Genomic DNA, 17880 nt, shown 5'->3' with positions numbered 1-17880 from the left:
GAGGAGAAAAATCTATTCTCCCTTACATGTTATGCTTAGAATCATACCTGATTGGCTGGTTTGTTAACAAATGCTCCCACTTTCCTGGTAAAGGTGGTCTCCAGTGCATCCTGTGGCGATCCACACTTCCCCTCACTGCTTTTTGATAACATTTCGGCTTCACCACTTTGAAAAGCAAAAGGGGAAACTGATCAGGTTGTACTTCGAAGAGATTTGTAAATGGTTGAAGTACTTTTTTCTTGAGCTCATCTGGATGAGAAATTTCAGTCTGGGTGAATGGAACTCCCTGCCCAAACCAGATCAGGTGTTGAACAGTGTAAGCCTCTCTACTTTGACAAACAGGTGCCTTGTTCTAATTAAAGCATCAGCCTTCCATTGGCCTAATCAAGTTTGACAACTTCCAACTTCTGAGTAGTTCTGCAGTGGATCCTTGAACCCAAAGAGCTAGTCTGAGGCTACTTGTGCTCCTTTTCCTTTGGCAGAGTGAGAGGACAGACTTTAGTTTCAGCCTCCATTTAAGTTGGATTCAAGAGCAGGTCATAGAGGTTAAAGGACAGTGCTATGACCCTCAATCAGAGGTAACCACTTCAATAAAGGACCAAGAGTCCATTGCAAAATTTGGAGAAAAATACTTTTAAACACATTCCATGCACATAACCCAAGAGGATGATCAGGCAACCTCCCTGCCTCTAAATCAGCTGCTCTGAGAGAGTTGACTTCACTTCAATTTGCTGAAATAGTTAAACACTGAAGGAGGTTTTGCTGCTTTATGCAATGACACAGAAATGTTCCTTAGAAATTATTTTCATTGTAGACCATCTGTAAATTAATTATGTAAAATGTGGAATAAATCTGTTACACCAGGTCTGTAGGTTACGTGTGCAACTCTCTAACTGTGTTAAGCAGTTGCTCTTTTTCACATTGGCTTGATACAAATAATCTTAAATTTTGTGCCATTACTTTATGGGTGTCATGAATAGATGAGAATCCAACTGTAAATTGTGTTTTATGCATCTGAGTATTAATGTCAGCCACCATTTTTATACATGTTCAAGTTTTTACTTCTATGTTCTAATTGTGAAAATGGAGGAGAGAGATCACGTGGTACAGCTTGTCCAGGGGCCACCCCATCTGGTCTGCCTGGATTTTGAAACTGTATCAATTGAGGGTACAAGCTTGTTTACAAAACACAGCTTTTTTTTGCTCAGATTAGCCACAGCTGCCTGGAGCGACACTCTCCAAGGCATTTTTCAGCAAGAAAGTTAAAAAGCCACACTCTGCAAAATCCAGCAAGAAAATCAAAAAAATACAACAAGCTGCAAAAACAGCAGGAAAGTCTGATTTCTACCAGTTTCCTCTCCGTCTAAAAGAAGGTGACTTCAGCATTTAGGCTGCCTCCATTTATATCCAAGAGTGCAAGAAGAAGAAGAAATTGAGAGAGAAGTATTCGGACCGACTCCTTCCCAAGACCAAGACTGGGAACTCAATATTCAAGAGTATTCGACGTTCTGGAAAAATAGGCAAAAAGGAAAAAGGAGGTGGGGTAGCTTTGTTAATAAAGGAAGGTATCAGTGCAGTGGTGAGTAGTGATATAGGTGCAATAGATCGTGATGTGGAATTAGTTTGAGTGGAAATAAGGAATAGCAAGGGGAAGAAGTCACGGGTGGGAGTCGTCTATAGGCCCCCGAAGAGTTGCCTCACTGTAGGACAAAGTATAAATCGTGTAATAAGGGTGCTACAAGTGCCTTGGGTGATTTTAATCTGCATATTGACTGGACAAATCAGATTGGCAGAGGTAACATGGAAGACAAATTTATAGAGTGCATTCAGGGATTGTTACTTAGAGCAATACGTTGCAGAACCTACCAGCGAACAGGCTATTTTAGATCTAGTAATGTATAATGAGGTAGGATTAATAAGAGATATCGTAGTTAAGGATCGTCTAGGGGGTAGCGATCACAACATGGTAGAATTTCAAATTCAGTTTCAGGGCGAGCAACTCGGGTCTCAAACCAGTGTCCTCAACTTAAACAAGGGCAATTACAGAGGTATAAAGAAAGAGTTGTCTAAAGTGGTCTGGAAAAATAGAATAAGGGGAAGGTCAGTGAATCAGCAGCGGCAGACATTTAAGCAGATATTTCATAAAGCTCAGCAAAAACTTATCCTGGTCAAAAAGGACGACTCAATGAGAAGGATGAATCACCGGTGGTTAAACAAAGGCAGTCAAGGAAAGTATCCAATCAAAAATTAAGGCATAGAAAATGGCAAAAACTAGTGGTAGGCCAGAGGATTGGGAACCTTTTTTTTTTAAGGAACCAGCAGCGGATGACTAAAAAGCTAATAAAGAGGGAGAAAATTGATTATGAAAGTAAATTGGCAAGAAATATAAAAACAAACAGCAAGAGCTTCTACGGGTATATAAAAAGAGTAGCTAAAGTGAGCGTGGGACCCTCGGAGGATACGACTGGAGAATTGATAACAGGGAACAGGGAAATGGCAGATAATTTAAATCAATATTTTGCATCAGTCTTCACGGTGGAGGACACTATAAACATCCCACAGATATCAGATAAGCAAGGAGCTAATGGGAGGAAAGATCTTGTTACAGTCTCTATCACGAGAGATAAAGTATTTGAAAAACTAATGGGACTAAAGGCAGACAAGTCGCCAGGATCTGATGGCCTACATCCAAGAGTATTAAAGGAAGTGGCTGCAGAGATAGTGGAGGCATTGGTCGAAATATTCCAGAGCTCACTGGATTCCGGGAGGGTCCCAGTGGATTGGAAAACCACTAATGTGATGCCCCTGTTCAAGAAGGGAGGGAGATAAAAAGCAGGAAACTATAGGCCAGTCAGCCTAACATCGGTCGTTGGGAAAATACTAGAGTCCATTATTAAGGAAGAAATAGCAGGACATTTAGAAAAGCTTAATGCAATCAGAGTCAACATGGTTTTGTGAAAGGGAAATCATGTTTGACAAATTTGCTAGAGTTCTTTGAGGATATAACAAGCAGAATTGATAAAGGGGAACCGGTAGATGTAGTGTATTTAGATTTCCAGAAGGCATTTGATAAGGTGCCACATAAAAGATTATTGCACAAGATAGGAGCTCACGGTATTGGGGGTAATGTATTAACATGGATTGAGGATTGATTAACTCAGAAGACAGAGAGTCGGGATTAACGAGTCTTTTTCAGGTTGGAAAGACGTAACTAGTGGAGTGCCACAAGGATCAGTCCTAGGGCCTCAATTATTTACTATCTATATTAATGACTTGGAGGAGGGGGCAGGGTGTAATATATCCAAATTTGCTGATGGTACAAAAATAGGTGGGAGGGCATGTTGTGATGAAGACATAAGGAATCTGCAAGGGGATATAGATAGGTTGAGTGAGTGGGCAAAAACTTGGCAGATGGAGTTTACTGTAGGAAAGTGTGAGGTCATGCACTTTGGTAGGAAGAATCAAAAGGCAGACTATTATTTAAATGGAGAGAGACTTCAACAAAGCGCAGCATAGAGGGATTTGGGTGTTCTTGTGCATGAAACACAAAATGTTATCATGCAGGTGCAGCAAGCAATTATGAAGGCAAATAGCATTTTGGCCTTTAGTGCTAGGGGGTTGGAGTTTAAAAATAGGGAAGTCTTGTTACAACTGTACAGGGTGTTGGTAAGGCCGCACCTGGAGTACTGTGTATAGTTTTGGTCCCCGTATTTAACAAAGGATATACTGGCATTGGAGGCAGATCGAAAGAGATGCACTAGGCTGATTCCTGGGATGAAGGGGCTGACTTATCAAGAACGGCTTAACAGGTTCGGCCTTTATTCATTAGAGTTTAGAAGAATGAGGGGTGATCTTATTGGAATGTACAAGATTCTGAAAGGGCTTGACAGGGTAGATGTTGAGAAGATGTTTCCACTAGTGGGGGAATCTCAAACTAGGGGACGTAGTTACAGAATAAGGGGACACTCATTTAAAACTGAGATGCAAAGGAATTTCTTCTCTCAGAGGGTAGCGAATCTCTGGAATTCTCTACCCCAGAGTGTTGCAGAGGCTAGATCACAAAGTATTTAAAGAGGAGGTAGTTAGATTTTTGAAAGATCGGAAGTTGAGGGCTATGAGGAGCTGGCACGAAAGAGGAGTTGAGGTCTGGGGCAGATCAGCCATGATCTTGTTGAATGGCGGGGCAGGCTTGAGGGACTGAATGGCCTACTCCTGCTCCTATTTCTTACATTCTTATGTCCCCCTACCTGGCATTTCCAGTTGGTGATCTCCAGGTTGGATTTTCCAATAATTTAAGAATAAGGACTCCAACTGAAATCCATGTTGGCTTTTAGTTAAGATAATTTTCTATTTAGTAAATGTCCTTGCCTTTTTTATGCCTTTAACCTTTCCTTGTATGTTTGTATGCATGTGTTGAGAAGTTAATCCCCTTCCCAGGTTAACAGTGTATGTGAATAAACACTACTTCTTTTCTTTAACTTTAACAACTGTGTTGTTGTTGCGGTTATTTACTAGTCAGGGTTTAAGGGAGGTAAAAATTCAATCACTAATCTGTTTACAGACAGGTGGTTGGAAAAACAGGAAAATTTGTTTCGTGAAAAAAAGTTAATTATCTGTTTGTAACAATGGGACTAATCTGGGGCTAGGCTTAGCTGAAGGGTCCTGTTAGCTAACTGAAAAAGAGGGGCAACCAAATTAAAATGAAATTTCCCTATTTCAGGTTTATACCTTTCCAGGCCCGAAGATTTGGCTGCCCAGTTTCAGTCAGATTTTCACACCTTAACAAATTTGATTTCAGTTATGCAGAATTCTGTAATCACTGCCTTGATCAATTCGACTGTTAATTCTCACTGTACCTGCTCGAAGGAGTTGCTGCCACGTGTTGATTCATTTCTGTCGAATTAGAGGTAGGCACCCTGTCACTGTCAGCCTGGGTACCATGGGCAGGATGTAGAGGCAGAACAGGTATACCTCCTTCTTTGGCAGGCACTACCATCTAGGATAACAAGAGAGAAGAACTAAAAACAAATCAGTAACTATGGAAGCTTTAACTAAATTCCAGTTGCAAGTGGCCAATACATTGTTTAAGCATTACAGTGGAGCACAATGCTGTTGTGGTAATATAGAAATACAAATTAGACATTATACAAACATTTAGTTGTTGCAATGCTTCATTATGTCAAGTTTGAATTCTAGCCCTGAATACTACATTCTGCTAACCATAACACGCAGGATGATCATAGTGTGTTGGTGCACCATGGATTTAAGTTCACAACAAAGGTTTCCATTGTAGCTGTGCAATTGGGGAATCAATGGGCAGATATTGGAGACTTCAGCGTAGAAAGGGAAAAAGAGCAGGAAAACTGCACTTTTGAATTAATAGACAATGGAATCCCAGATGACGCAGGGACATTTCATCTTCTCACTCACAAAACAGGAGCTAAGAGATCGAAAGAAGAGAAAGTAACATTCATGGGGAGATGGGGCAGGCTCCAAACATATAGCCTCAATATTACACTCCCACGATAGGCAGGAGATGGTGGGGGTTAAAACGTGAAATGTGCACAACTCAACCTCAACATTTCTATGGCGGTGGTTACTAGGACATCCAAGTGTCCCTCTGCGGAGAGGCAGGATCCTTATTAACATATTTAAATTGGGCTCCCACAGTGAAACTGGGAGCTCGACTTGAAATTAACTTGTGCTGCGCAGGTTTTCTGGGTGTCGGGAAACTTAGCAGTGAAATTGTGGCGGGAACTGCTGGTAAGTAAGCAGCTGTTTCAACGCTCCTTGTGGGCCAGCAGAAGTGCTCTACTGCAGAGGCCAACTGTAATGTGCCAATTGTTGCCCATTCTGAGTACAGTCAACTCAGACCAGGAATTGTACTTGAAACCTTCAACTCTATTCATCAGGGGAACTGAGTTTTTCCAGTTTCTTTCTGATGATGTTTTAAATAAAAAAGACCAGAACAATTACCTCACTTAGACCTACTGTTCAGCTGTAGACAGAAGTCGATCAATTGCTTAGTTTGAAATGCTTACTGCTAACATTTCATATTTAAGCCACTGTGGCAGATAAGACTTGAAGAAAGCCAGGGAGTCAGTCATCTGTGCATGAAGTTTACCCACTCTTGCCAAGGTAAAAATATTGTGGGAAATCTATGTAGTGTACATAACCCATTCCATATTTACTTATTTTACATGTGAAATATCAAAATACACATGCAAAACATATTGGCAGGGTGTTGTGCAGCAGAAATTACAAACGGCCATCTCAATCAGCACAAAAGTTGTACCATAGGTTTTTATTAAAACAAAACCAGCTATTGCCCCCTCTCCACTAGCAAAGCAGGACTGCTTCAGTTCATTTGCATGAATCCACGTTATGTGCTGTTGTGTGTACATTTCTTCAATTCCAAATGGCCCAATTTATTAAGTTATAGAACAATTCAATGATTCTGAATTCAAAAAGTCATGAAAAAGTTAGTTTAAAGTCAAATTCTTTTCAGCCTGTTTCTCATTTACTTATATTGTCACAAGCTGCAGAAGATAGTATCTGCAGTGGGCTGATTTGCCATTCAAGTAGGATTGAATGACTTCAGCTGCCAAGGCCGAAACTCTGGAATTCCCTCCCTAAATGTCACTGCCTTTCTACCTCTATTTCCACCTTTCAGACTCTTCTTAAAACGTACCTCTTTGACCAAGCTTTTGGTCATCTGTCCCAATATCTCGTTATGAGACACAGTGTCAAATTTTGTTCGATAATGCTCCTGTAAAGCACCTTGAGATGTTGAACTATATTAAAGATGCAATATAAATGCAAGTTATTGTTGTTATGAATGTCTAAAACAGCAGTGAAAACGTGGCTCTTCTGTTGCTTAAGTGCAAATCTTTGACCCTTCAATGTGACTGAGCACAGTGTGACTTGCTGAATAAGCAGCTAAGCAATCATGGGTTCTGCATGCAGGGAATTTCAAGTGCCATTTTCTGTGGAAGAAGGGTTTTCAAGGGGTGAGTGCAGGACTATAGTGGGACAGTCATTTTCTAAAGAGGCAGGAGCAGCATACAAGGTGGTGAGTGGTGAATTGTGCCCCCCCTCAAAAAAAAGTCTATGGCAAGGTGGCTTGGCTTCAAAAGCATGAATGGTTGCTGATGATGACTTGTGGGGTTTCAGGCCTTTTAAAATACCTGCTACTGGATTTTTATTTTGGTGGGGTGGGGGGAACATTGAAGGGAAACCTACAGTAAAATAACATAATTTAATTAAGTAATGTCAAACTGACCTGCTGTCCCAGTTTAATGTATTCTCCTTGGAATAGAAGCAAGGGAAGACAGTGACAAATGGGGTGAAATGACACAGGCATGTCATGGGGTGTTTTAATTCCTGGGATCGAGCTGAATACTTTTGTTTAGGGAATCTGGGACCTATGGTGTGCCACAAAATACTTAGAAAATACTGGTGTGCAGCTGAATTTGAGGTTGTGCAACATAAGTATGCAAATATCAAGACCGCTTTCTGCCTTTTGTCTGATTTCCACGTTCAGTTCCACCTACATGTGAATCTATTTGTCTTTTCCAACCTTCAACATGTTAAAGGTCTGTTTGACAATCAGAGTTGTCATGTTCATGCACCGAGTAGAAATTAGATTTCAAAAGATAGCGAGACACTAAATATATCAGTGATCACACTGATCTTTATGTCTGGTAGCATAATGTGTGTTTGTTGCAGCTACAAGAAGAATAACAAAAAGCATGGTGGTATTACTTGGCATTATTTCACTGTATATTAAAAAAGAGAAACAGTTCAACAACTTCTAATTATTAAGATCACTGCAATTTTTGAAATGAATAACCATTCACGAAAAATTATGACTGAAATTTTGTTCTCAATGCCATTGCCAAAAAATGGTGCCATAAGTTTCACTGAACACATCCATACAATTATAACTAGCAGTAATATTTGATACTAACTTAATTGGAGTAGCATGAACTTTAGATCATCATTTTCATGCTGTTGGCAACACTCCTGAACATGAATGGTTCCTGGCACCAATGGAGATCAACTTTGGAGTTCCAGGACCCAAACTGCTACACCAGATGGCCTGAACACTTGCCGCCATTTGTCATAATACCATTCACCAACACCACTCCTGTCTCTGACGGTAAGGAACCCATGTTTACTTTTGCTAATCTCTTCCTTTTCACATACCCACAGAAGCTTTCACAAGCTATTATTTATGCCTATTGCTAGTTTACTCTCATTCTATTTTTACTCAACGATTTATTGGCCATTAGAATTAGAACATTACAGCGCAGTACAGGCCCTTCGGCCCTCGATGTTGCGCCGACCTGTGAAACCATCTGACCTACACTATTCCATTTTCATCCATGTGTCGATCCAACGTCCACTTAAATGCCCTTAAAGTTGGCGAATCTACTACTGCTGCAGGCAGGGCGTTCCACGCCCTTACTACTCACTGAGTAAAGAAACTGCCTCTCACATCTGTCCTATATCTATCACCCCTCAACTTGAAGCTATGTCCCCTCGTGTTTGCCATCACCATCCGAGGAAAAAGACGCTCACTATCCACCCTATCTAACCCTCTGATTATCTTATATGTCTCTATTAAGTCACCTCTCCTCCTCCTTCTCTCCAACGAAAACAACCTCAAGTCCCTCAGCCTTTCCTCGTAAGACCATCCCTCCATACCAGGCAACATCCTAGTAAATCTCCTCTGCACCCTTTCCATAGCTTCCACATCCTTCCTATAATGCGGTGACCAGAACTGCACGCAATACTCCAGGTGCGGTCTCACCAGAGTTTTGTACAGCTGCAGCATGACCTCGTGGCTCCGAAACTCGACCCCCCTACTAATAAAAGTTAACACACCATATGCCTTCTTAACAGCCCTATTAACCTGGTTAGCAACCTTCAGGGATTTATGCACCTGGACACCAAGATCTCTCTGTTCATCTACAGTACCAAGAATCCTCCCATTAGCCCAGTACTCTGCATTCCTGTTACTCCTTCCAAAGTGAATCACTTCACACTTTTCCGCATTAAACTCCATTTGCCATCTCTCAGCCCAGCTCTGCAGCCTATCTATGTCTCTCTGTACCCGACAACATCCTTCGGCACTATCCACAACTCCACCGACCTTAGTGTCATCTTCAAATTTACTAACCCACCCTTCTACACCCTCTTCCAGGTCATTTATAAAAATGACAAACAGCAGTGGCCCCAAAACAGATCCTTGCGGTACACCACTAGTAACTAAACTCCAGGATGAACATTTGCCATCAACCACCACCCTCTGTCTTCTTTCAGCTAGCCAATTTCTGATCCAAAGCTCTAAATCACCTTCAACCCCATACTTGCGTATTTTCTGCAATAGCCTACCGTGGGGAACCTTATCAAACGCCTTACTGAAATCCATATACACCACATCCACTGCTTTACCCTCATCCACCTGTTTGGTCACCTTCTCGAAAAACTCAATAAGGTTTGTGAGGCACGACCTACCCGTCACAAAACCGTGCTGACTATCTCTAATGTACTTATTCTTTTCAAGATGATTATAAATCCTGTCTCTTATAACCTTTTCCAACATTTTACCCACAACCGAAGTAAGGCTCACAGGTCTATAATTACCAGGGCTGTCTCTACTCCCCTTCTTGAACAAGGGGACAACATTTGCAATCCTCCAGTCTTCCGGCACTATTCCTGTCGACAATGACGACATAAAGATCAAGGACAAAGGCTCTGCAATCTCCTCCCTAGCTTCCCAGAGAATCCTAGGATAAATCCCATCTGGCCCAGGGGACTTATCTATTTTCACACTTTCCAAAATTGCTAACACCTCCTCCTTGTGAACCTCAATCCCATCTAGCCTCGTAGCCTGAATCTCAGTATTCTCAACAACATTTTCTTTCTCTACAGTAAATACTGACGCAAAATATTCATTTAACACTTCCCCTATCTCCTCTGATTCCACACACAACTTCCCACTACTATCCTTGATTGGCCCTAATCTAACTCTAGTCATTCTTTTATTCCTGATATACCTATAGAAAGCCTTAGGGTTTTCCCTGATCCGATCCACCAATGACTTCTCGTGCCCTCTCCTTGCTCTTCTTAGCTCTCCCTTTAGATCCTTCCTGGCTAGCTTGTAGCTCTCAAGCGCCCTAACTGAGCCTTCACGTCTCATCCTAACATAAGCCTTCTTCTTCCTCTTGACAAGCGCTTCAACTTCTTTAGTAAACCACGGCTCCCTCGCACGACAACTTCCTCCCTGCCTCACAGGTACATACTTATCAAGGACACGCAGTAGCTGCTCCTTGAATAAGCTCCACATTTCGATTGTTCCCATCCCCTGCAGTTTCCTTCCCCATCCTACGCATCCTAAATCTTGCCTAATCGCATCATAATTTCCTTTCCCCCAGTTATAATTCTTGCCCTGCGGTATATACCTGTCCCTGCCCATCGCTAAGGTAAACCTAACCGAATTGTGATCACTATCACCAAAGTGCTCACCTACATCTAAATCTAACACCTGGCCGGGTTCATTTCCCAGTACCAAATCCAATGTGGCATCGCCCCTGGTTGGCCTGTCCACATACTGTGTCAGAAAACCCTCCTGCACACACTGGACAAAAACTGACCCATCTAAAGTACATTCTTTGCTGAATTTTAAAACCCTCCCAATCCTCAGGCTTACTATTCTTTATTGGCAACATTTTATGCCTCTTCCTTTAATCTAATACTATCTTTAACTTCTCCTGTTAGCCATGTTGGATCACTTTTCTGGTAGGGATTTTATTCCTTGAGCAATGTATATTTATCGTCATTTGGTAGTACAGAGCTTGAGTATTGCTGAAAATAGAGACATTTTGTCGAAGCTTTTCATCTTGCACTCATCAGGACAATTCGTAAGGACACCAATGCAAGGGAAAGCAACAAGTTTATACTGTACGGGAAGAGAGTGTTGACTGGTTGGCAAGTGGACTCTGATTGGTAGAGGCATTGCCATACCATTCCACACTAACAGGATGCTGCCGTCAAGCCAAAAGGACATTCTGCCTATCACACAAATGAGTAACGCGATATATGAATTTCAACGTCAGTGTGATGCTAGGCTATATGTCCCCAAAGACTGGCGGATCGTATGAAACATGTCCCTTCCATTGTTTGCAACAGGCAAGGTACAGGCCATACCCAACCAGCTCGGGCTTGCAAAACTCAAAATACAGTGTCCAACATTAGATGTGATTCCATGATTAGACAACATTTGCTAAACAATCCTCTGTGTGCTAAGAATTACACTAACAACCAATTTAAGATTGTCAGTTGGGCTTGCAGTGCGGTGCATTTGTACATACTGGAAGCTACATATATTAATACACAAGGCCTTGTTCTTTGCAGAAAGAAAGAACATGTACACACATTGCGCCCGTTTCAGCTAAATAAAATAAGTGACAGCCATCCGCTGTTCTTTCCTCAGAATAATGCCTTGACCAATCAGAGTCAAGTTGCCTGGTTTAAATTTCAAACAAGCTTGGCAGTTAACTGTCAGTCACCATAAACTGGTGCATTCTCCGTGGTAACGCCTCCACCAGTGTCCACTTGCCAACCAATCAGTTCCTCATTCTTGCTAGTCCCTTGGTTCTTTAGTATTGCTGGGAGTTTTATTTGTGTCTTCCTCCGTGAAGACAGACACCAAGCATTTGTTTAGTTTCTCTGCCAATTCCTTATTAGCCATTATAAATTCCCCTGTATCTGGCTGTAATGGCCCACATTTGTCTTTATTAATCTTTTCCTTTTTACATACCTACAGAAGCTTTTACAGTCCATTTTTATGTTTCTCGCTAGTTTACTTTTGGTAACTTTATAAGCCTCTTCCTTTGATCCAATACAATCTTTAACATCTCTTGTTAGCCATGGTTGGATCACCTTTCCTGCTGGGTTTTGTGCCTCAAAGGAATGTAAATTTGTTGTAAACCATGTATTAATTCTTTAAATGCTAGCCATTCCTGTCTATCATCATATCATTTAATGTAGTTTCCCAATCTACCATACCCAACTTGCCCCTCACACCTTCATAGTTTCCTATGTTTAGATTCAAGACCCTAGTTTCACATTGAACTACATCACTTCCAAACTTAAAGTAAAACTCTATCATATTATGGTCACTCTTCCCTAAAGGATCCTTTACGAGATTATTAATTAGCCCTTTCTCATTGTACCATACCAGATCTAAAATAGCCCATTCTCCAATTGGTTCCTCAACGTACTGTTCTAGAAAACCATCTTGTATACATTCCAGGAATTTGACCTCCACAGCTTGAACTTTTTTCTATATTTCCATGATGTCACTTTAGAAACTTATGCCATAACGCTATTGTTAATCTTTTTGTCCCTTCCTGATGCACTCTGTTTATTTTTACGCAGATCACTACTCTTCTCTAGAGACTTAACATTTCTCTTACTGCATCTACATTTACGCTTTCTTGAATCCTCCCATCCTCTTCCACCTGCCACCCCACCTCCTCCACCCCCACCCCCACCCCATTAGTTTTAAAGCCCTATCTACTGTCCTAGTTGTTTGATTTGCCAGGAAACTGCTCTCAGCCTGGTTTAAGTAGAGCCCATCCCAATGGACTAATTAGGTTTACCCAGTCTACATGCAGATTGAAGTTCCCCCATGATTACTGTATTACCCTTGTTAAATGCACCTCTAACATCTTGATACAGCAGCCAATGGAAATACTCTGCAATGGTGGGGGGGGGGGGGAAATAAATACTTGAACATGGGGGTCATTTATCTGCACTATTAGCCAGTGCACACATGGTGCGAGCTCACAACATTCATACCTATCACAGCCTTTAAAAGCAAAATGAGAACAAGTAAGAGTGTGGGCAGAATCAATGGTACTTGGTAGTTGAATGAAATGAATGATTGGGTACAAGATAATGAATCCAACAGCATTTGTCCGTCTAATGCCGGCTGTTGAAATTCAATTTACTTTAAAAAAAAGACTAGAGATTAGAAATTTGAAGGCATTTCTGGTTTAGAACTTCCTAACCCTCCCCCCACCCCCTTAAGTATGCCACTCATTCATTCCTTGTATCATTCAAGAATAAACAGTAAACAATGCATATTATATATACTGAAAGCAACAGCACCTGAAAGGAGGCAATAAGACAGTGGGCATGGGAACCTGAAGAAGCACATATATGTACAGTCCAAGCGTCAAATAACTGCGTACAAACACTGAACATTGCACAAAAGCACCACAATATACAGATCTTTGGGCACTTTGGCAGTTAATGGATGCTATGAAAATCAGCAATGATTACAAAGTCTGAACTGAACTTTATTATTCCAATGTGCTGTGCTCAATATTTTGAAAGAATTGTGTAGGTGCAGTAGAAGTTATGAGCTTAAATTACATAAGAAATAGGAGCAGGAGTAGACCATATGGCTCCTCAAGCCTGCTCCACCATTCAATATGATCATTGTCGATCTTCTGCCTCAACTCCACTTTCCTGCCCATTCCCCATGTCCCTTCATTCCCTGAGAGATCAAAAAATCTGTCTCTCTCAGACTTAAATATATTCAATGATGCAGCATTCACAATTCTCTGGGTGGAGAAAATTGGTGAATGCTCTGCCTATTACTACTGGCACTATATTTGTAAAATGTTTTGCTGTTCATTAAACTAATACTAAAGGCAATTATACTTTACTTAAAGGGAAAGAAAACTAAACAGTCTCACTTCATTTAAAGTATTTTTGGACAACATACTGAATATATATTTGGTTATAAAACTATTGAGATATCTCTTTAAGAATCATCAAATTAGTTACCCTAACAGAAGCTCCAATTTGCATCTAATTTTCAGGGAGTTAGTGATATTGCTGAAAGAGAACCAAACTGGAGAAATCTCCTGGAAATCAATGGGGCTGTGACTTTGAATGGGTTCAAGAACCAATCTCTAGTCACTATGTTATTAGTTGGGTACTGTGTATGGTGGTTTGAACTGATCCAGATTAGCTTTGGGGTCAGTGTGAAGTCACAGCCTCGTTGATTTCAATACAGCTATTCCGGCAAAAAGATAGACCTGGGTGCAAGCATACCAATCCACAGTAAGAATAATTAACTGGGGGAAAGCCAATTTCTATGGAGTAAGAATGGATCTATGACGAATAAATTGGAGTCAAAGGTTAGCAGGAAAAACGGTAGCTGAACAATGGGCTACCTTCAAAGAGGAGAGATAGTTCGGGCACAGTCAAGGTACGTTCCCTCGAAGGGGAAAGGTAGGGTAAACAAATCCAGAACTCCCTGGATGACAAAAGAGATAGAGAATAAGATAAAGAAAAAAAAAGTGCGCTTATGACAGATGCCAGGTAGAAAATACTATTGAGAACCAGGCTGAATATAGAAGGTCCAGAGGGGAAGTGAAAAAGCAAATAAGAGAAGCAAAGACAGAGTATGAAAACCGACTGGCAGTTTACATAAAAGGGAATCCCAAAGTTTTCTATAGACATATAAATAGTAAAAGGGTGGTAAAAGGAAGAGTCGGGCCGATTAGGTACCAAAAAGGGGCAGAGGGCATAGCTGAGGTATTAAATGAATACTTTGCATCTGTCTTTACCAAGGAAGAAGATGCAACCCAAGCAATGGTGAAAGAGGAAGTAATTCAGACACCAGAAGGATTTAAAATTGATAAGGTGGTGGTATTGGATAGGCTGTCTGTCCTTAAAGTGATAAGAGACCAGGACCAGATGAAATGTATCCAAGGATACTGAGGGAAATGAGAGTGGAAATTGCGGAGTCACTGGCCATAATTTTTCAGTTCTCCTTAGACTCGGGGGTGGTGCCAGAGGACTGGAGAATTGAAAACGTTATATCCATGTTCAAAAAAAGGTGTAAAGATAAGCTCAGCAACTGCAGGCCAGTCAGTTAAACTTCGGTGGTGGAGAAGCTTTCAGAAAGAATAATTCGGGACAAAATTAATAGTCACATGGACAAATGTGGGTTAATTAAAGAAAGCCAGCATGGATTTCTTAAGGGAAAATCATGCTTAACTAACTTGCTGGAGTTTTTTTTTTTCAGTAGGTAACAGGAAGGGTTGATGAGGGCAATGCTGTTGATGTGGTGTACATGGACTTCCAAAAAGCGTTTGAAAAGTGCCACACAACAGATGTGTGAGTGAAGTTATAACTCAGGGAATAAATGGAACAATAGCAACATGGATACAGAATTGGCTGGGTGACAGGACACAGAGTAGTGGTTATAGAATGTTTTTCGGGCTAAAGGAAGGTTTGTAGTGGAGTTCTCCAGGGGTCAGTATTGGGACCCTTGCTTTTCCTGATATAAGAAAAAAGAAAAAGCTGAAAATAAAAAGGGGGGCCCCTTCATGTTCTGAAATTAGTGAACCCAATGTTCAGTCCGGCAGGTTACAGACTGAACACCGAGTTCAATAATTTCAGAGCATGACGGATACGACAGCCTGCCGGACTGAACACTGAGTTCAATAATTTCAGAACATGACGCCCCCCCCTTTTTATTTTCAGTTATTTTTTTTCTTTTCTCTTTTTATTTATTTTAGTTTGTTTCGTCATTCATTTTCCTTACATTTGCCTGCAAACTGTTTTTTTCATGTTTGTGCCTTGGGCCAGGGCTGTTCATTTTTCAGTCCATTAACACCCTCTCTGCACTAACGCTTTGTCTTTCAACACACTATTAACATACCGTTTGCCTTTGCTCCATGACCTTCTGGTCAGTTATTCTCTGACCCTGTCCTATCAACACCTTTACTTTTGTTATCTCTTGCCCCACCTCCGCTTTATTTGCTTAAAACGTATTACATTTCTAACCTTTGCCAGTTCTGATGAAGGGTCACTGACCTGAAACGTTAACTCTGCTGCTCTCTCCACAGATGCTGCCAGACCTGCTGAGTATTTCCAGCATTTCTAGTTTTTATTTCAGATTTCCAGCATCTGCAGTACTTTGCTTTTATTTTATATTAATGACCTAGACCTTGGTGTACAGGGCACAATTTCAAAGTTTGCCAATGTTATGAAACTTGGAAGCATTGTGAACTGTGAGGAGGATAGGCAAGTTGGTGGAATGGGAATGCAGAGAAATGTGAAGTGATTCATTTTGGTAGGAAGAACAAGGAGAGGAAATATAAAATAAAGGGTTCAATTCTAAAGGGGGTGCAGGATCAGAGGAACCTGGGTGTATATGTGCATAAGGCATTGAAGTTGGCAGGACAGGTTGAGAGGGTGCTTAATAAAGCCGGCACAGATGTGATGGGCCGAAGGGCCTGTTTCTGTGCTGTACAACTCTATGAGTATCCTGGGCTTTATTAATAGGGGCATAGAGTACAAGAGCAAAGAGGTTATGCTGAACTTGTACAAGACACTAGTTTGGCCTCAGCTGGAGTACTGTGTCCAGTTCTGGGCGCCGCACATTAGGAAAGATGAGAGTGCACAGAAAAGATTCACGAGAATGGTTCCAGAGATGAAGAACTTCAGTTATGAAGATAGACTGGAGAAGTTAGGACTGTTTTGCTTGGAGAAAAGAAGGCTGAGAGGAGATTTGGTAGAAGTATTCAAAATCATGAGGGGGAAACTGTTCCCACTCGTGAATGGATCGACAACGAGAAGGCACAGATTTAAAGTCATTGGTAAAAGCAAAGTGACATGAGGAAAAACTTTTTCATGCAGCGATTGTTTAGGGTCTGGAATGCGCTGCCTCAGAGTGTGGTGGAGATAGGTGCAATTGAAGCATTCAAAAGGGAATTAGACTGTTATATGAAAAGGAAGAATGTGCAGGGTTACGGAGAGAAAGCGGGGGAATGGCACTAAGTGAATTGCTCATTTGGAGAGCCGGTGCCGACACGATGGACTGAATGGCCTCCTTCTGCGCTGTAACAATTCTGTGATATCTAACATAGCCGGTGTTCACGAGGACAAGGCATTTTAGATTTACACAAACCTCACTCAACTGTGTCATATATTTCCCTCTGCTTAATTTTAGTGAAGCAGTAGGTGTGATTATAAAGTGATGTTTCTACTTTTACATTTATGTCTGCACTTTGCTTAAATTAACACAGGAAAAATAGTCCCATATTTTACCATGTACAATGGGGGAGCACTTTAATAAATCAGAGACAACACTGAACTTAATGCTTTACAATCTTTTTGTTGCTGTTGAATGTATACTTTACTCTTTAATACTTGACCAAAATCACTCGTTATTGAAAGTCTTCCCTCATTATATTTTAAATAACTTCTTCCCTCTGTGTTTGTTTGCATCATTGCATAAAGATATTAAACACATAAAATAACAGACTAGTGGAGTACAGAACAAACAGTAAGGAAGTACCGTAATTTCACAAAAATAACCTTCAAGGGCATCACTGTATGTAAAATAAAAAAAACCTTGCATACATTGAGTTAAGAGTCTGTTTTACTGAGGTCTTGGCATGTTTCAATTTTTCTACAGCCAACCAAGCAAGTTTATAGAATCATACAACTCAGAAGGAAGCCATTCAGCCTATGTGTTGGCTCTATGAAAGAGCTCCCAAATTGGTCCCACTCCCATCAGCAATGCAAATTTTTCCATTTCAAGGATATATCTAATTTCCGTTTGAAAGTTACTATGAATCTGCTTCCATCACCCTTTCAGGCACTGCATTCCAGATCATAATTTGCTGCATAATTTTCTTCACTGGGTTCTTTTTCCAATTATCTTAAAAATTCTTAGGAGTGGAAAAGGGCTGAGGCCATGTTTCTACATAAGTCTGAGTACATGGTGTGTATTTTAAAAACTTACCACCACTACAGCAAACAGCAACACGGAGCCAACAT

The 17880-nt window shown here is 40.9% G+C and overlaps 1 protein-coding gene across 4 annotated transcripts in view; it reads right to left on the bottom strand.

Moving 5' to 3' along the window:
* The window catches only part of atg13 (ATG13 autophagy related 13 homolog (S. cerevisiae)), a 173880-nt gene that overhangs the window by 34468 nt on the left and 121532 nt on the right, over positions 1-17880 (bottom strand). For all 4 annotated transcript variants that reach the window (XM_068045973.1, XM_068045976.1, XM_068045974.1 and 1 more), the window contains 2 exons: positions 4857-4996; positions 48-165 (listed from right to left, as the gene is read on the bottom strand). In XM_068045973.1, the coding sequence (XP_067902074.1) occupies positions 48-165; positions 4857-4996 (258 nt within the window). The remainder of the gene's footprint in view (positions 1-47; positions 166-4856; positions 4997-17880) is intronic.

Source organism: Heterodontus francisci, chromosome 14, assembly GCF_036365525.1.
Source record: "Heterodontus francisci isolate sHetFra1 chromosome 14, sHetFra1.hap1, whole genome shotgun sequence".
In the NCBI taxonomy this organism is placed as follows: Eukaryota; Metazoa; Chordata; class Chondrichthyes; order Heterodontiformes; family Heterodontidae; genus Heterodontus; species Heterodontus francisci.
Note: the sequence above shows the minus strand (reverse complement) of the source record. Positions and strands in the feature narration are given on the sequence as shown.